The 20,007-nt window shown below is 34.7% G+C and overlaps 1 protein-coding gene across 17 annotated transcripts in view; it reads left to right on the forward strand.

The window, feature by feature from the left end:
- The window catches only part of SUPT20H (SPT20 homolog, SAGA complex component), a 39,576-nt gene that overhangs the window by 18,737 nt on the left and 832 nt on the right, over positions 1 to 20,007 (forward strand). For 9 of the 17 annotated variants that reach the window (XM_027116467.1, XM_027116475.1, XM_027116476.1 and 6 more), the window contains 13 exons: positions 2,395 to 2,466; positions 3,600 to 3,757; positions 5,263 to 5,289; positions 5,847 to 5,879; positions 6,430 to 6,547; positions 7,105 to 7,207; positions 7,341 to 7,499; positions 9,214 to 9,520; positions 10,072 to 10,226; positions 12,520 to 12,575; positions 14,455 to 14,571; positions 17,963 to 18,068; positions 19,482 to 19,585. In XM_027116467.1, the coding sequence (XP_026972268.1) occupies positions 2,395 to 2,466; positions 3,600 to 3,757; positions 5,263 to 5,289; positions 5,847 to 5,879; positions 6,430 to 6,547; positions 7,105 to 7,207; positions 7,341 to 7,499; positions 9,214 to 9,520; positions 10,072 to 10,226; positions 12,520 to 12,575; positions 14,455 to 14,571; positions 17,963 to 18,068; positions 19,482 to 19,585 (1,515 nt within the window). The remainder of the gene's footprint in view (positions 1 to 2,394; positions 2,467 to 3,599; positions 3,758 to 5,262; positions 5,290 to 5,846; positions 5,880 to 6,429; positions 6,548 to 7,104; positions 7,208 to 7,340; positions 7,500 to 9,213; positions 9,521 to 10,071; positions 10,227 to 12,519; positions 12,576 to 14,454; positions 14,572 to 17,962; positions 18,069 to 19,481; positions 19,586 to 20,007) is intronic. The other 8 variants (XM_027116482.1, XM_027116481.1, XM_027116483.1 and 5 more) reach the window with 5 other exon arrangements.

A 20,007-nucleotide genomic window follows, 5' to 3' on the forward strand; every position in this document is an offset into this window, starting at 1 on the left:
TATTGAATGAAAGATTCTTTAAATTCTGTAGTGCTTTACAGTTTTCAGAAGTTTCACACATGTGATTTTATATAATCCCATAATAACCCTTTTTTTCCCCATTACCCCTATATTGCCCCTCCCCCCTTCCTTTTCCCCACTGGTAACCACTAGTTCATTCTCTCTGTTTGTGCTAAGACTCTTCTTAAGTCAGCTGCTCATTTTCAGAAGCTATTCTATTTTCACATTAACTTGTCTAAAAATGTAACTCCTTAATATAGGTCTATGTTTAGAGCAGGAATAATAACCAAAGTATTTCAAAATGTGTAAAAAGATGTACGTATTACATAATATGCATAAAATGACTGATTTTTTTCATAATATTTCATCATAATTTCCTGATAATGCTTTTCTCGCTGGCTAAATTTAAAAATTAATAATATTGGAGCAGTAGCCAAGATTAGGAACCTTGGGTGGTATTCTTTGCTGGCCCATGAAACACATGAACTATAAATGAGCAAAGACAGGAAAGATAATTTTGATGGGAGGGTCCATATTTCTTTTGTTTCCCCATTTCTCCTATTTTTATTATTCACTCAATTCTTTAGAATTGGTCAGTTATTTTAGCAGATGTTTGCTCTGTGCATCCTTCCCAGGCTAGCACATGTATAATTCTTATTACCTTTGATTTTTAAAAAATTGTCAGAAGCATCAGGAGTACACTGTATATACAGCTCAAGAGAGTAAGCCACATTATCTTTCAGTAACTTATGCGCCCCTCAAGGAACGTGGCCTGAGAAGAGATATTTAGTGTAAATACCAAAGTGTGGGATTTAGCTTCGGAGGGCAGTCTGGATATCTAAAGCAGGGCTTCCGAAACCTTAACGTACGTAAGAATCACATGGGTTGCTTGTTAAAATGCAGGTTCCAGTTCAACAAGTCTGGGCTAGGACCTGAGATCCTGCAATACTGAAAAGCTCCTAGGTTGGTGGCACTGGAGTCCACAGACCACGCCTTGAGTAGCAAAGCCCTAATAAAAAGTGTCTTAGCCTAACTCGATCAGTTGAAGCATCTAGGATACCAGTTAAACATACACACTTAAACCCTCATTTCAGACCTGCTTACTGAATCAGGTCTCCAGGGGAGGGATATGGGAATCTGAATTTTTACCAGATGCCCAAGTGAATCTGTTACTCTTAGAATCATGGTTACCAGGAAGATGAGAACTTTTGGTTCACACAGACTGGTAGGAGATACATGGAATATATGGTTCAAGTCTGACTAGAAAATGGGAAAGATTTACAAAAATTTTTACCAATTCTAATGTAACTTCCCTAGTCTCTTCCTAGTTTTGTCCACACTGTTACATGACAATTCCTGTTCCATTAGAGACCCAGCCAAAGGAAATGATCCAGATCCTGGTCCTAATCACCTCGCTGACATCCCAGTTTTCCTAAAAGTCAAATATAATATCACCTTACGGAGCATAAAGAAGAGGCACTGTCCAAAATAGCAGCTGTGTTTATTACATTTATTTAATGGCAAAAGAGATTCTAATTTCGTTTTATTTATAAAACCAGTTGGTCTAATTGAATATATATCAGGAGAATTTTAAACTACTTAAGCATAAGTAGTTGGTGTTATTAGCGATTCAAGAATTTTTGTGCTAAAAAGTATAGTAACTGAAAGTGGGGTCTGGCTGCTCACCACTTAAAAGACAGTAAAGAGGCCAGTTTGGTGGAAAGTTAAGTTTGCTTTATTTTAGATGCCAGCAGCTGTGGGGGAGAGCAGACGCCTCTCCAAAGGCCGACTACCGCTCCTGACAATCAGGGAGCAAGAGCTTCTATACACGGAGGGAGGGGGCTACATGCAGAAACAGTACAGTCAGCTCTGACAGTCGTCTTGAAATTGGTCATCAGTGGTCTGACCAGCATCTCGATTGTTTTAGGGACGGTTAATCTTCACTTCTAGGGTCAGTTTGTTCCCATTTCTTTGAGGCTAGTTCTCGGAATCGTGGCAGCTTATGGCATGGCTACAGCCTGGTCATCATGTAGTTGACTCCTTCCACCTGGTGGGGTTACAGTATCTACAAGACAGCTCACAGGATAGGGCTCAGAGTATTATCTATAGCCCTTGAGGAGAAACTAAAGGGCCTTGACTTTGCTCCATTACTAAACTATTATTATTTGGTCTTCTTAACGGTTTTCCTTTGTTTCTGCATTTTCTCACTTCTCTGATTAAACTTATTCTTTGGCTAAAGTTTTTCCACAGACAAAAGCAGGGGGATGGGGCGGGGGTTGGGTTGGGGAAGGGTCCTGCCCCGTTTCAGTGTATTGTATTAAGTTATTTAGGTTTTTCTCTTTGGTCATAATACTGATTTCATTATATCTGATGTCTCTTGATTTGATTGCTTAGGTGGAAAAATATGCCAAAGTGGAAAAATCTATCAAATCTGATGACTCACAACCAACAATCTGGCCAGCCCATGTAAGTAACCATTGCAGTCTCCATTTCTAATGATGCTGTTTCTAATCTGGGATCTGAATTTATTAGACATATAAAGTACAGTAGCCTTTATTTTGGTATCTTCTTTTGTTTGTTTTTTTAAGAACTTTCTGGGAGTTCAGTGAATTAAAAAAAGGAACAACAATTTAGTTTTGTTTTTCATAAAATGCGGTTTCCATTCTAAGGACGATTTTAATGCATAACTGCATTTTTACTTTTGTTTTGGTCCCCTGTTGGTAGTTGTGATTTGTTTTCTGTTTCAAATTAATAATTAATAAGTTATTCTAAGGATATTTTTAAAGAGAAATGTTTTGTGTATGTTTCTCTAATTGCAGTGACTTCTTAAAGGCATATTTATGTGGCATAATTAATAGGCATAATTAATTATGAATCTAGGAGTGAAATGAGAGTTGTTTTTTTTTTTAATTTCTTTATGGCTGTGTCGGGTCTTAGTTGGCAACACGCGGGATCTTTGTTGTGGCGTGAAGGATCTCTCGTTGCAGCACACGGGCTTCTCTCTAGTTGCGGCATGTGGGTTTTCTCGCTCTAGTTATGGTGCGTGGGTTCTGTAGTTAGAGCGCGTGGGCTCTGTAGTTTGCAGCATGCAGGCTCAGTAGTTGTGGCGTGCAGGCTTAGTTGCCCCGTGACATGTAGGATCTTAGTTCCCCAACCAGGGATCAAACCCGCATTCCCTGCATTGGAAGGCGGATTCTTTACCACAGGACCACCAGGGAAGTCCCATGAGAGATACTTGGTATGTGCAATAGCAAAAAGACTAATGACAAATGGAAACAGGTTTGCTTTTGAAAGTTTTATCCTTTTAGTATTTAATATTTGCATTCATATGTTCAGTATATGAAATTCTGACATTTCACTAGGGCTTTGTTAACTAAATATCCCGTTGAAACTCTTGTTCCCAGAGTACCATGTTGAAAAAAGAATCCTGAGCTTCTTTCCCTTAGGCTTTTTTCTCTTAAATAGGTCTAAGGACTATGTCCCATGTGTCTTTTTATTGCAAGATGTAAGTTAGTGTGTCATTTACTTCTGATTTGTGTTAATTCTGACTATGTATTTACTGGAGAAGGTATTTATTTGGGATGCTCGGTCTTTTTCAGGATGTAAAAGATGACTATATATTTGAATGTGAAGCTGGTAATCCATATCAGAAAACAAAGCTGACCATTTTGCAGTCACTTGGTGATCCACTTTACTATGGTAAAATACAGCCATGTAAAGAAGACGAAGAGAGTGACAGTCAGATGTCTCCATCCCAGTGAGTTCTGTTAAATACAGGCAGTTGACAAAATAAGCCATCAGAATGTATGTAGCAACTACTGATGAACTATTAATGAATAAAAGTTTCCCTGTTTTGTTAGTTAAATACTCCAGTTAGATTTGGCAGCAGACCTAAGTAAACTTAAATTGGAGTTACCTTGCTGTCCAGGAGTTCTTCAAAATAATAATTTCTTTAAAAAACAAAACCAAAAAAACCTGTGCTGTAAATTCTTCTTATATTTGCTTTGAAAGATATGCCCGTCATATCCCTCTTGGTATATTTATGTGTTGCCACTTATGACTTTTACCTCTCTGTGAGCATGAAGTGCTTCTGGGCAATAATTTGTTTAAATGGGAAGCAAGTTCACTGTAAATTAAATGTAAAAGCTGTTAAAAATGCTTGATATTTCAGCACTGCCTGTAAGGACACAGACTCAGTGCTTAATGTAGTTACTGGCTCTAGAAATACATATATAGTTGTCCCTTGGTATCCACAGGGGATTGGTTCCAGGACCCCCTTGGATACCAAAATCTGCAGATGCCCAAGTCTCATATCAAAATGGTGTAGTATTTTCAACCTCTGTACATCCCTCCCTTGTACTTTTATCTGGGTTACTTACAATACCTAATACAGTGTAAATGCTATGTAAGTAAGTAATAAATACAATTTAAATGTTACGTAAATAGTTTAGTTGCCAGCCCGTGGCAAATTCAAGTTTTGCTTTTTGGGACTTTTCTGGAATATTTTCCCCCCAAGTATTTTCATTCCATGGTGGTTGAATCTGGGGATGCAGAATCTGTAAATATAGAGGGCCAACTGAAGTTGATATTCCTAAACTTACGGGTTACATGTATTTACTACAAGGTACCAGTATTTAGTTTTGTTTTCCTTGTTAGTTTTATTATTAGTTCTGCTTTTTAATCAAGTCGATGCTGTTTTGAAAAGAAGGAAAAATAAAGAGAACCTCAGCAGAAAAAAGTAGGGGCCAGCTCTATGTTAAATCCTTACAAAATACTAATTGAAACTATGGCAGAAAAATGGATTTTAAAGAGTAACCTCACCAATACCTAAGTAAAAGTCAATGGGAGGAAACAGCAGTCAGGGAATCAATCCTCAGCTTATTTTTTCACATTAGCAGTTTTTATTTTTGTATGCTAAGTAGAAAAATCAGATATTTCGATTAGCTGTATTTTGCAGTCTTCCCTTTAAAGATACACGTTGGTCATTTTAAATAGTTACTAACTTTTCTCAAACACAAGGGCATATGTTCTCTCATTTAAAAAAAAATTGTTCAAAAGGCCAACTGATTAGATTTGTTTGACAAGAAGAGAATTGAATTTTTTGCCTTTTACATCAGGACGTTGCTGCAGAAATGCTGCATGGTTTATTACCTTCTAGTCCTTCTCCCATATTCATAAATTACTTGATTTAATAGCTATGAAGTCAAAGTTTGAGCTGCATTAACCAAGTTTTTTCTTTTTTTTTTATATTTTATATTTCAGCTTCTCCACAGATGATCATTCAAATTGGTAATTAAAAAATAAACAAATTCACTATTTTAATACGTTAAGAAATCATATAAATGTCAAACTCTTTTAAGACTTGATAAAGGCTTTTTATTTAAATTGGCGATAAACCATCTTCCTTGTCTAAAATATATTCTAAGGGCCTGCTATATAGACATTAGTCTTCCAAAATCAAAGTTTAAAGTGAGAGGAAGGCCAAAGGCCTTGTACATGGTAGTTCAGTGAATATTGCTGTAGGACAGACACTTGTGAGGGTGTATAGCACATGGTAACTTTCAGCCCAGATTTTGTTTTGAAACATAGGTTTTCTGCCAAAGTAAATCTCCTTTAAATTAAGTCAGCCAACTTATTCACAGAATTATTTTGTAATGCATGCAGAACTTGGTCATTGCTTCCTATTTTTTAATGTATTTTAAAATTTGTGTTTTCATGATATCTTGGTAGATTTTAATTCAGTTTATAAAATTACTGTCATTAAAATATGGAAGTCTTCAAAAGTAATCTCAGGGCTCCTTAAAACAAGTCTATCTAATACTTTTCTTTTTTAAAAAACAATTTAGGTTCATTATTGGATCAAAGACTGATGCTGAGAGGTAAAAATATTTGCATCTTTATTTGTGATCTGGATGGATTCTTGTAGGGTAGAGACTACTCCATTCGAAGTCAAAGCTTTGATTTTAATTATGCCTAGGTATTACTAGGATTTTTAAATAGAATTAGGAAAATAACAACTAAAAGGATAATGTTTAAAATGTAGCTTTATTTTAAATAAGAGAACTTAGATATATCTACAGTAGCTAAGGAAAATGATTTCTAGGTAACAGTTTAATCAGAATATAAGTAAGAGTCAATGGGTAGTTCTTTTGGCTACTTATTGGTGAAATAATCCCTGTATTTCTGTATTGGAGACAAGATACCGCAAGTATCTTTAGATTGTTAATTAGCAAAATGTTTTCAGCATTAGCTTGTCATTGAAAATATTAGAAGAATGTGCTTTTATCGAAGATAAATTGTCTAATTTTAATTTTTGTGTTATTTTTGATAGAACTTGTTTCATTAACAGTTACTATTCATTTCCTATGTAGTAAATTTATGTTTAAAATAGTTAGCTAATCATTACCTGTTTTCTCCCTAATATTTCAGAGTAGTCAGTCAGTACCAGGAACTGGTCCAGAACGAAGCCAAGTGTCCAGTGAAGATGTCGCATAGCTCCAGTGGCTCAGCGAGCTTGAGTCAGCCTTCTCCAGGGAAGGAAACAGAAGTGTGTTTGCTTAGCTTTTTTTGTGCTGTTACTTTTTTCTGCCTAATTGTTCTCAAGGAATCTGAGAAATGTTAAGGACTGTTTTATGAGGGATAGAGGTATTGTTTAGTTTTGTTTTTACTTTTGATTTTCTTTTTATTACTTAACTTTTTATGATGGAAACTTTCAAATGTACACAGAGGTAGAGCAAAAAGTGTGATGAACATCTGTGTATACTGATCACCCACCTGGCGTCAACAGTTACTATTTTTCTGGAGACGATTTAAGGGTGAAGCTTTGCTGTCATCTTACTCTGCTCTTCTCCCTCAAACTTTCTCCCTACCTTATTACTCAGAAATCTTTCCTTCATCCTGTGTATACTGTAAGTTATCTCATGGATCTCCTTATGTGGAATTACATTTTTTTGAAACACCTCTAATACCCAATCTATAAACATTAAACGTACATTGCAGTTTTTTAAACCGTGTTTTCATCCAGGAGTTATAATAGTGTTACTAATTTGTGAATTTCTGATTTGACCTTAATTTTAATGAGTATGCTTAATGTCACTGTCTTAGCAGCCGGAGACCCTGTCAGTTCAGTCTTCAGTATTGGGGAAGGGAGTAAAACATCGACCTCCACCCATCAAACTTCCCTCAAGCTCAGGAAATAGTTCCTCAGGTATTACATTCCTTAGTTTTTTGTAATCTAGAGTAAGAAACAACAGATGATTGTAATCCATTTACTCATATTTTGATTTACTCAGAATTTTAAATTGTAAATCTAGGAAACAGCGTGTATATTTTTCTTCTAGGTAACTATTTTACACCACAGCAGGTCAGCAGCTTTCTTAAATCTCCAACTCCTCCTCCTGCTTCTAAGCCACCAAGTCTTTCTCGGAAGTCATCCATGGATCTCAATCAAGTTAGCATGCTTTCTCCAGCTGCCCTGTCACCTGCCAGTTCATCACAAAGTGAGTCATAACTTAAATTCTTCATTAACTCTTCGTAAGCTTTTGCATTAGTGTTTCTTAAGATGGCTCTTTTTGACCAGTGAAATAGTGAAATCTGAATGTACTGTCTACCCAAAATGTAATTTTTTGAGAAGCTTCATGCCAATCTCTTGTTGACTGTATGTATTACATGTTTATTGTAATTGTATTTGTTTTTCTGTATTTATGTATGCACCTCGTGTATACCTTTCTTATAGACTTGTAACCTACACATCTCCTGAAAAAAATAATGTGGTAGTTAAATGTGGCAATAAGTCCAAATTATTTTTTATTCCAGTGTACCCTTGGGCATTTTACATTTTATGTAAACTATGCAGCTGATATGGAAAAAAAGTCATAAGAGTTGTTGCTGCAGTCTTATCTTTGTAAATGTAAGAAGCCAACTAGTTCCAAGGTGGTGATACAGTAAACTGAAAGCCGATTTTTCAATAACACTCTTACACTCTTACAAATTGTTATCAGTTAGTAAAATGTGGGATGATCATAAAGCATCTGAAGATATTAAAATGTAATTTTTACTACTGAATACTTTTTTTTTTTTTTAACATCAAGAAGAGTTATTCAAGAATTCTAGCGTTAGTTTGGGAGAATTGCTTCAAATTAGTAAATATCTGAGATATTTAGGTACCAACTTGCAAAAAAGCATTCCAGTTTTTTAGATTTTTTAATAAATAACTAATGTGTGCTGAAAGTTTTAGTACACTGCACAGTGACAGGGTGGTCTTTGCATTAGATGTAAACATCTTCATCTTGATAGCTCAAAAGGTGTAATTTTTCTGCCTTCTTGTTTTGCACAAAGAAAAATTTATAAATTTCCTGAAAGTCTTATTCACACTTCTTATGTTGTGGGTATGGATTATGTTAATCTACTGCACACAGTTGTTACTTTAAGTAAGGGTTGAGTGACAGCTTCTGGACATTCACATTTCTTTCCTTTCTTTCTGCAGGACATGAAAGCTAAAAAAGAAAACACCTCAAGAGCTTTTGGTTTTATTTTTTTGGTTTTTGTTTTTTGTTTTTGTTTTTTTAAAAAAAGTTGATAAACTGTGCATACTTCATTCACAACAGATTTTCTATACATTCTACATTTAAACAGAAGTACACAGTTACTGTTAAAGATGCAGTATTATCTCTCAAATATTTGCTTCATTACTGTGTTTTGTAAAATTTGTGAGGATAAACTTGATGTGTTAGGAATTAAATATGTATATCTAGGTGCCAAATATGATTGTAAATCATATGTAATTTATTAAATATGTTCAGAGTTTATCTCAGACTGTTAACAGAAAATAAGCAATATTTCTAAGTGAAGTCCTAAATTAGTGAAATCGTAAATAACAAAAATTAATTTGAAGTCCTTTTAAACTTTATAGGCCAAAGGTAGCATGTAGGAAACTAACTTTTAAATGGGTATTGTGGTAGAATACAAACGTATATTTTTACTGTTACTGTAATAGCATCTCTGATGGGATTTGTAGGTGATATACTGCATCCTTAATTGTAATTGAGTGTAGCAACACTCATGTATCATGTGTAGAAATTAACACTTGCAGTTAACTGCTTTAAAAAAAACTGGAACAAATTGTCAGTGCTAAATAAGATTCCATTAACCTTATTTTAAAAAGGACTGGCCATTTATAACAAACTAGCAATTTTTATTTTTCTCAATGAGCAGGATCTGGAACTCCTAAGCCATCTACTCCTACACCAACCCCTTCATCGACCCCACACCCTCCTGATGCTCAGAGCTCAACTCCTATTACCCCTTCAGCTACCCCTACTCCCCAAGATTCAGGCTTCACCCCTCAGCCCACTTTGTTAACTCAGTTTGCTCAGCAGCAAAGGTCTCTGAGCCAGGCAATGCCTGTAACGACCATTCCTCTTTCCACCATGGTAACATCTATAACTACAGGAACCACGGCCACCCAAGTCATGGCAAACTCTGCTGGACTTAACTTCATCAATGTAGTGGGCTCTGTTTGGTAAGTTTGCATTGATGCCCTGATTTTTTTTTTAAGATACTGTAAGCAATCTAAAGAAATTCTTATTTGTGAAATTAAGAACAAATTGCATATTATTGAAATTGAAAGAAAATAGTTTCTATGCGGATAGAAGCTATCTCAACAAGTATGCTTTAATTTTAGGTGATCAATCTATTACATGCACTAATGATACTACTACACATTGACAGTGGCTTAGATTTTCCTGTTTATCCTCTGTTTTACCATCTTTTAATCCATTGATTAGGACATTACTCTTCCAAATTATATTTTAAATATATAGTACTTGATAAATATTCAGTAAATATACAGTACTTGATAAATATATAGTACTTAATTGGTAAATATACAGTACTTAATTTTTGCCAACCTTGCTGTCACTTTCTAGCAAAAAAATGAAACTAAGCCTCCAAATTGACATTTAAGACAAATATCTGTGTGTGTTTAGTGGTTTGTTTTTTAATCCAAGGAATTATGTGGCTGATTTTCCCTTTTATAGTGCTAGTTTAATGCTCTGTCTTATTCTCCTGCAGTGGAGCTCAAGCTTTGATGAGTGGTTCAAACCCTATGCTGGGCTGTAACACTGGTGCCATAACTCCTGCAGGAATAAACTTGAGTGGCCTTCTACCCTCAGGAGGTCTGCTACCAAATGCATTGCCCAGTGCAATGCAGGCAGCTTCTCAAGCAGGTCAGAATATTAGAAATAATAACGTCTAATAAAATTAAAGTCCATGCTTATGTAAAAATGCCATTTTAATGATATTATTTAACATCCTTATTTTATGAAGTATTATGTCGGAAATATTTCCTTTCAAAAGCTTTAAGAGTTCTGGTATTTGAATTAAAAACCCATCTAGCTATGAACTTCTCTGTGAGGAAACTTGGTAAGCCTGTAAGTCTCTGCAAATTTTATCTTTACCTTCCAAAGATTATTATAAAAGTAACTTTTATAATTGTCAGTGTAGTCCTGTCCCAGGTAAAAGAAATGTATTTTGAAAACATATATGAGCAAGAAAAGCAACACAGCATGGCATTTAAAAGCCTCAGTTCTGGAGCCAGACTGCCTGATGTGAATCCTGCTTGTGCAGCTTACTCTAACTGTGTAATCATGACAGAGTTACCTTTGTGCCTCACTTTCTTCATAAATGTGGATAATAATAATACTTTACCTCAGAGTTGTGAGGATTGAATGAATAAATACAGATGAGATGCTTAAACTATGCTTGAGATGTGATAAACATTCAAAAATATTTGCTGTCATCATCATTAGTAGTAGTTTTCTTGCAGTAGTAGTAATAATTATAATTACATATACTGAAAAAGAGTTTTAACAACTTGTGCTTTTTTTTTTTAATTTACTAATTATTTGGTTGCATCAGGTCTTAGTTGCAGCAGGCGGGCCCCTTAGTTCTGGCATGCAAACTCTTAGTTGAAGCATGCATGTGGGATCTAGTTCCCGGACCAGGGATTGAACCCAGGCGCGGAGTCTTAACCACTGCGCCACCTGGGAAGTCCTGACTTGCACCATTTTTTAATGCTCTTTAAGAGAATGTATTATGTCTCAGAACAGTTCGATTTCTTACTACTGAGAAAAAAAGTAACAGGAAAAGTAAACTCAGCATAGTAAGAAAAACTTATCTGAAACTTTCTATGAGTTAAGAGAAAGAGAACCCAAAGAATATAATTTAAACATGTTAATATATTGCTGTGATTTTCTAATTCTAGCTCATATTCTTATTTTAATATGTCTAAATATGCTCTAGTGACAGAAGCCCTGGAAATGGAATCAGTGTTGAATTTAGGATTTTATATTTACATATAATTCTACCAGTTACTTGTGGCTCCAAATGCTAACTGTGGGGTCTGAAAGCAGTCACTTAATTTTTCCACCTTAGCCTGAGTTTCATCTGTTCTAAAATGGGAGTGAAAATTTCTAAATTCATTTGGTACTTATGAGAAATAAATGAAGTGATATGAAAGTGCCTTTAGAAAGCTATAAAGCATTATACAGATGTCATCCACCTTTAAAGGGAGTTATGTCTTCTTTTTTTTTTTATGAGAATCCTGGAGGGAATATCAGTATTGTCACATTTTTATCTGATTATGCATTTTCCATTTCTTATACAAGACTTTCATACTGTCATCTGTGCATTATTTGCTCTGTATCTTTTTTGGTACAATTATCTGCTTAGAGGACTATATACATTTTTAACTAGTGTTCGAATTGGTATATTTAGTGAGGAAAATATATACAGTACATACTTTGAAACTGGGATCAGCAAACTATAACCCACATCTAAGCTAAGAATAGTTTTACATTTTTTAAAGTTTGTTTTTTTAAAAAAAGACAAGAGAAAGAGTATATGAGAGTCTCTGTGTGGCCCATAAAGCCTACTGGAAGAGTTTGCCAACCCCTGTTTCATGATGTGCTCCATGTTGTGTCACAGATTTTGGGGAATAAGTTCAGAATTAACAGAGCATCGTTTCCTGACTTTCAGCTTGATCCTTACACACAAAATTCAACAGCGTTCTTTAGCATTATTAATATTAGCATTTGTACTTTAAAAAATGGCACAGGGCACACTGCTTCTCAGAGATAGGGTTATTATCATATGCTGTTTAGCACTGAGGAATATAAATAGATGCCAGTCCCTGAAATGTATTTGCACAACAGTGATAGTTTTATTATATTTATGGTGTTTGCATACTGCTAGATTACTTTTCCAACCAACAGTCAAAATAGTTATAAAGAAGTCTCAGTTTCTGAAATACAGATTATAGTGTACATCTGGTGCTCACATCTTTGGTATTGATGAAAATAGGGGGTTTTTTGCTTACAAGAAATTTTTAAAGTATAGAAAATAAGCACATCTGTGCAGGAAGTACTTAAAGTATTATATTTTTATATACTAAAGTATAAAATACTTTCAAGTATAATAAAGTTGTAATTCCCTGTTTTAACCATGAGTTTTATTTAATAGGTGTTCCATTTGGTTTAAAAAATACTTCAAGTCTCAGGCCCTTAAACCTACTCCAGGTAAACCTGAAACACTGCTTTTTATTAAAGTTTTTATAGTTTTTGTTTGTTTGTTTTTAACCATGTAAGTTTGTACATATCAGCATTTGAAGTTTTGAGGTTGTCCAGAATCTTCTAAGGGTGTGGTTACCTTTGCATGTTCAAGTAGATAAGGGGAAAGAATTGGTATCCTATGTACTGCACTTTCATCGGCTCTGGCACCACTGCCAAGTCAAGAACTAGTTCCAGAGGGGAGAGTTGACAACTGCCCAGGAAAATAACTTGCCTACAATAGTAGCAGCAGGTATACTTAGAAATAATTTCTGTCTTAACAGACTTTTTATGTATGCATGTAGGTATTGCTGTTTGCTTATAGTAGATTTTCTGTGTGAATAGAAATTTTTAAAATTAGGTATGTGTGTTCTTTTCCTGAGGAGAATGTGACTTCGTGGCACAGTGCCAGGCACCTAGTAGTCAGTCAATAAATGTTTGTTAGATTACAGTTTGTGTCTAGTAGTGAGGCTTTTCTTAACACATTTTATCAATGTTAACATATAAAGAGAGATTGTAGGTAAAGAATTTAGTACATGTTGTGAACTTATAATATTCTGAGTGTTATGCTAGGTCCTTTAAGGATGGAGTTCAGTATTAAACTAGTAGGTTGGAAAATGGATGGGATTATCTACAGAGAATTTTTAGAAAAGGTAGACATAAATATAAAGACTTGGAGACAAAGAATGGCAGAGCTATGGATTATTGGGAAATAAACAGATCAACCCAACCTGATATTCAGAAGTAATAAATCAGGAAATACATTTAGAACTAAATCTTAAAACTTATTTCCTGTCACAATACGCAAACAGTGTCAGTATTTACAGACTAATTGCAGAATGATCTAATTGTGTTATGGACACATTGGTTTATTTAGCCGACTTTCCTGCATTTTGCTGTAGGAATTTCTACAAGGATCAGTCTCAGTGTTAAGAGGAGTGGGATTCCTTAATAGCACTGATAATAAGGATTAAGGGCAAAGCCACCTTATAAATTATATTTTGCAACATTTATTACTGTCTACCTAATTGAGGAAGGAACATTTGACCTGTGCTTTGTCCAGGTTTACCTAACAGTGAGCTATGCTGGGTATAGAGCTTTTGACCCAAGACACCTTTTCTGACTATAAAGACCTAAGAGTTCTGTATTTGATATTTGCTTGGACTTTCCCACAAAACTTTAAAGTGCTTTTAACTTAGACTCCTGTAGAATAAAATGGAAAAACCATTTGTTTCCTGATGCATTTGGAATGCATAGTTTTAGTTTTTAGTGTGGAGTTTTCTGGATGATGCTTTTTTAAAAGTTTTTTTTTTAATTTATTCAGAATGACAGAGCAAGTAATGTCTCCAAACTAAATATAGACATCTAATGCATTTTCTTTTCAGCTTTGGAATTCCTAGCTATGTTATATAAAAATCCATGCATTTCTGGTTTAGGGCAAAGCTAGACCAAATTTAGGGAGACAAGTTTTCTTAATATATATCTGATTATCACTAGCTTCTTGTTTATACTTCCAAATGCATTTAATGCTGTTTTGTGTTGATGTATAAAAGGAGTTAAATAAAAGCAGTGTGTGTATTTGGATAGCTAACTATTAACTTGAAGCAGAAAGACTTACATTGGAGATTACTAACATATTTGAGAGCCAAAGTAACAGCATTTAAAAATTGTGTTTAAAGCGATTGTTCCTTTTTTTTAAGGGCAGGAATCTTGTTTTGTTTCCATTTTTGTTCACCTGTTTCCTCAGTCCCTGGAAGAATGCCTGACACATAGTGAATGCTCCAGAAGTGTTTGTAGAATAAAGAAATTTAATCTGAAATCGGCTAATTAATTCTTGCTTACTTAATAGCTTCCAGGTGGCTCGCTCATTTTTAACACACTGCAGCAGCAGCAGCAGCTTTCTCAGTTTACACCACAGCAACCTCAGCAACCCACAACTTCTGTTCCTCAACAGCCAGGGGAGCAGGTATGTCCTTTCTACCTTCCATATGCTTTGTATCATAGAATTATAACCTTTTTTGGTATATGCCAAGCATATTTCAAGTGTTTTTATTTAGATTGTTTGAACCAACTTTTCATGTGCGGTTTTTCTTCATTAACAGTAGCAGCTATCAGTTATTGGGTGCCTATTTCTAATTCTCACAACCGCCATACTTGAATAGATGATGTCACTTCCATCTTGCATAGTCTGAAATAGATTCAGGTGACTAACTTGCTCACAACCATACATCGAGTGGCAGAGCAGGGATTCAAGTCCAAGTCTTTCTGCCTCTATAGGCCATGTATTTTCTACCCCATCATCATCCTTCTTTTGATAATATTTTGTCTCTATTAGAATACAGATGTTCTTTTTATCTTGAAGCATAAAACAGAGCGAAGATAGACAAAAACAAATACTTTGTACATTGCCAAACAAAATGAAATTGAACAAGAACTACAGTAAATTAAAGTAATAGAAGGAACTTCAGATTTTTCTGAACCTTTGCTGCACTTCGGAATCATCTGGGAAACTAAAAATTACTGATTGCTGAGTCCCACCCTCATCGTTTCTCTTAGTTCATAATTAAATATATGTAATGTTCACTATCAGTCCTTCCACCAAAGATTCCCCAGTCAAATCTTGATTGGATAATGCTCATCCTCTATTAGATTTCTCAGGAAAGGCACATTTAAAACTATTTTTCTTTATTAACACATAAAGGATTACTTGGCTGGATATAAAATTCTTGATTTGCACTTTCTTTACAAAATTGTAAAATACTGTAACATAAAATTTACCATCTTAACCATTTCTAAATATGCAGTTTAGTAGCATTAAGTATATTCATATTGTTGTGCAGCCAATCTCCAGAACTTTTTCATCTTGCAAAAGTGAAACTCTATACCCATGAAACAACTCCTTATTTCCCCCCTCTTCTAGCCAACTTTCTGTTTCTGTGAGTTTGACTACTCCAGGCACCTCATATAAGTGAAATTATACAGTATTTGTCTATTTGTGACTGACCTGTTTAATTTAGCATAATACCCAAAAGGTTCATCCATGTTGTAGTATGTGTCAGAAATTCCTTTTTAAGGCTGAACAGTATTTCATTGTATATATGTATCACATTTTGTTTATCCATTTATCCATCAATGGACATTTGGATTGCTTCCATCTTTTGATGGAAGTCTGAGTTATCTTTTTTTTTTTTTTTTTAATGAATTGTGCTTTAGGTATTAAGTCTGAGAACTCCTCACCTAGCCCTAGGCCCCAAAGTTTTTTTTTCATAGTTTCCATTTAATTCTATGATCCATTTTCAGTTGATTTTTATAAAAGGTATGAGACTTTGGTCCAGGTTCATTTTATGGGGGGATATGGATGTCCATTTGCTCCAGCACCATTTGTTAGAAAAGCCATCCTCCTCAACTGAATTACTTTTGCACCTTTGTCAAAGATCAGTTGGCTGTGTTTGTGTGGCTCTATTTCTGTATTCTCTACTCTGTTTCACCCATCTATGTATTAATATCTGTCACTCTGTTAGTACCATACTGTTGTGATCACTGTAGACTATGTATATATATACACACACACACATATATATACACACATACACATACATATAGTAAGTCTTAAAATCAGACACAGTGATTCTTCCCATGTTATCCTTTTTCAAAATTCTTTAGCTGTTCTAGATCCTTTGCCTTTCCTTATGAATTTTAGAATCATCTTATCTATATCTACAGAAGACTTTGCTGGGATTTTTAAAGGAATTGAGTTAAACCTAAAGGTCATTTTGGGAAAGGCTTAGCATGTTTACTATGTGAGTTTTCTAGTCCATGAACACAGTGTGTCTCTAGGCTAAAATCAGCTAGTTTTCAGCATACAAAACCTATATGTTTCATAGATTTACACCTAAGTTTCTTTCCTTCTTTCTTTCTCTTTCTTTCCCTTCCTTCCTCCCTTTCTCCCTCCCTCCCTTCCTTCCTTTTTTTTCCCATTCTTGGGAAATTGTTAATGGTATTGTTTTTAATTTCGTTTTCTGCATGTTCATTGCTAGTATACAGAATTGGTTTTTGTATGTTGATCTTGTGTTCTGCAATCTTACTGACCTCACTTATTTGTTCTAGAAGTTTTTTTGTAGATTCATTAGGGTGTTTTTTCCTAAATAATCAATGCCATTTGCAAATAAGGGCAGGTATTTTTTCTTTTTAATCTGTACGCCTTTTTGTTTCCTTTTCTTGAATGTGCTCACTAGAAGTTCTAGTACTATGTTGCAAACAGTGTTTTAAGCTTTAAAAACTTGTTCTGATGAAGCTTTATAGAAGCAATATTGAAAAAAACAAACAGCCCTATCAAAAAATGGGCAGGCCTAAATAGATGAAAAGGGAATCCTCTTGCACTGCTGGTGGAAATGTAAATTGGCGCAGCCACTATGGAGAACAGTATGGAGGTTCCTTTAAAAACTAAAACCCAAGCTGCCATATGATCCAGCACTCCCATTCCTGGGTATATATCCAGAAAAGATGAAAACTCTTATTTGAAAAGATACATGCCACCCCCATGTTCATAGCAGCACTGTTTATAATAGCCAAGACGGGAACAACCCAAGTGCCATCAACAGATGATTGGCTTAAGAAGATGTGGTGTATATATACAGTGGAATATTAGCCATAGAAAGAATGAAATATTGCCATTTACAGCAATGTGGATGGACCTAGAGAATATCAAACTAAGTGAACTAAGAGCAAGACTAATGTTATATGATATCACTTATATGTTGAATCTAAAAAATAATACAAACCAATCTATATACCAAACAGAAACAGACCCACAGACAACAGACATAGAAAACAGACGTATGGTTACCATGTTGCAGGGGCGCTTAAATTAGGAGTATGGGATTACCAGATACAGACTACTATACAGAAAATCGACAAGCAACAAGGATTTAACATGTAGCACAGGGAACTACCTTCAATATCTTGTAATAACCTATAAGGGAAAATAATTGAAAAATATGTGTGTGTGTATATATATATACAACTGAATTACTTTGCTCTATACCTGAAACTAACAATACTGCAAATCAACTATACTTCAATTTAAAAAAAGTTCTGATGAAGTTTTATAGAAGCCTTAGTAATTATTTTTAATACAGAATCAGTTCTGAAAATTAGGTTTTATTTTCTTGCTTTCAAAATACCATAAGCTTATTCTTGCTAATTCTAAATACCTTTGACGTCTTTTCCTTAGGCCATTCTTTTTGCAAGACCTAGACTAATGTTGATTTTTTTTTCATATAGGAGTAAAATACTAATTCCACCAATCCAAAATTGTTTTTATTTTTGTACAAGTCACGTGTTATTTTTTTATTCAGGCTTCTGAACAAAGTTGTACCAGTCAAGAACAGGCCTTATCTGCTCAGCACACTGCAGTTATTAACCTTGCTGGAGTAGGAAGTTATATGCAGTCACAGGCAGCTGGTTGGTATCTTCATAACTAAATATGTTGAATTTATTTAAAGTGTCTAATCTATTTGGGATCTCACCATTTTAACTATTTCTTTTCCTTGTGCAGACAGTTACAAGGAAAAAGTTTAGTTGTATTTAATGTGTGAACTATTAAATGGATTGATGGCACTCAGATTTTTTTCATTATTTTGATAATTGATTAAAGTGCTTTGACCTACATATATTAACAGCAGTTAATGTTTTCCTCATGTTAAATTTTGTTGGGAAAAGTTTACAGTTACCCAACTTACTAGGAAGCTTCTAAAGCTGTTAGCTCTTCAGTTTTCCTGGGTTATTGAGACTGCATTTTTCCAGATTGCACAATCTTTTGTCTCGTTCCAGTGGCTTGTAGTTGTATGAATTAGGACTTAATAGTCAAGTAGTTTAGCTTCTGTAAGACACTTGTAAAAAAATGATTGTACTAAGTGATTGCTCACCACTTCTAGTAATAAATGGTGCACCAAAGATATGTGTTTAATGAAGATCATTTCATCAATTGAAGATAGCAATTATAACTACATTTAATTAAAATCAAGACGCCACATGTATAAGAAAACAGATACTGTTTGAGGATTAATGAGTGAACATGTTAACATTTTGAATTATCATTGGGCTTACTATGATGCCTTTAGAATCTGGTATAATTCTGTGTCCGAATTTGGAATAATTTATGTAAAGTTCTAATTTAGAGGCAGTGAATTTCCAAATGGAAATTTATTAGTATAAACTTTTACCCCACAAGCTATTTTTTCCTAAAATAGCTGTAGTATAATTTAGTGGAAAGAACTCTAGGCTGAAAAATGAGAATGTTCCTAGCTTGACTTGCCACTAATTACCTTTGAGTCACTCAAACGATCCAGGTCTGAAATGTCCTCAACTGAGCAGTGAAAGAGTTGAACTTGTCCCTGGTCTCACTCAGCTCTAAAAGGTTCACCACCTTTGTTGCTAATAGTGTAGTCTAACATTCATCTTTTAGCACTTGTCTACCAGTTTTGTCCTTATGGTAGTTTGGATTTCTCCCACTCCATTTCCTACCTGATTGGTTATATTTTAAAATAACATACTGTATTCAATGTTTTGCTAGAAAGCCTTCTCAACAAAATAGCACTAGTATCAAATTTCATTGAGATGTAAGAAAAGAGAGGGATACAGTGCTTTGGCCCACATGCTTTCCCTTCTCTTCCATGTCCAGGAAGTTCTATCATCAATGGTACCCTCAACTAACAGGAGACTGTACTAAATTTATTCTGAAATGTCTGTGATTTGATACTTAAGATTAATCATACTGATACTTTTCTATTATTTCATTTTCTATGTTGTCCTTTTCTAACCCTGGTAGCCTTCAAACTTTCTGACTGGCCTGCTTTCCCCTTCTCCTCTCTGTAGTGTTGTCTCAGCTTGGCTCTGCCGAGAACAGACCTGAGCAAAGCCTTCCTCAGCAGAGATTCCAGCTCTCCTCTGCCTTTCAACAGCAGCAGCAACAGATCCAAGTAATCCAGCAACTTCACTCTGGTTACATTTTTAAAGATACTCTGCTCCAAAAGTACTTCAAAATACCTTACTTTAGTTTTATGTTACTGTCTTTTAAGACTATACAGTAATTGGTAAATAATTTAGCAAATTTTATTTAAAAGTCTGACAATTTTAGCCAGTGAACTTGGAGCACTGAATATTTTGTACATTTAAGTCATACTCCTTTCCTAATTCAAAATCTTTCCTGAAGTGCTGGTGGCACATTAACATACATTTTTATAGGTTTCAGTACATTTTGAAATAGTTGTAAGTGCCAATGGTTAACTTTTTAATACTGTACTGCAGAAAAAGGCAAGTGTACCAGTGTTCCTATTTGTAAATGTCATACCTGTTTTTGAAGAATGTTGTTCCATTATTCTAGAAGTCAGCATATTATAGT

This window comes from Aethalodelphis obliquidens, unplaced genomic scaffold, assembly GCF_003676395.1.
Source record: "Aethalodelphis obliquidens isolate GAN/ISIS:26980383/991018 unplaced genomic scaffold, ASM367639v1 scaffold16, whole genome shotgun sequence".
Lineage (NCBI taxonomy): Eukaryota > Metazoa > Chordata > Mammalia > Artiodactyla > Delphinidae > Aethalodelphis > Aethalodelphis obliquidens.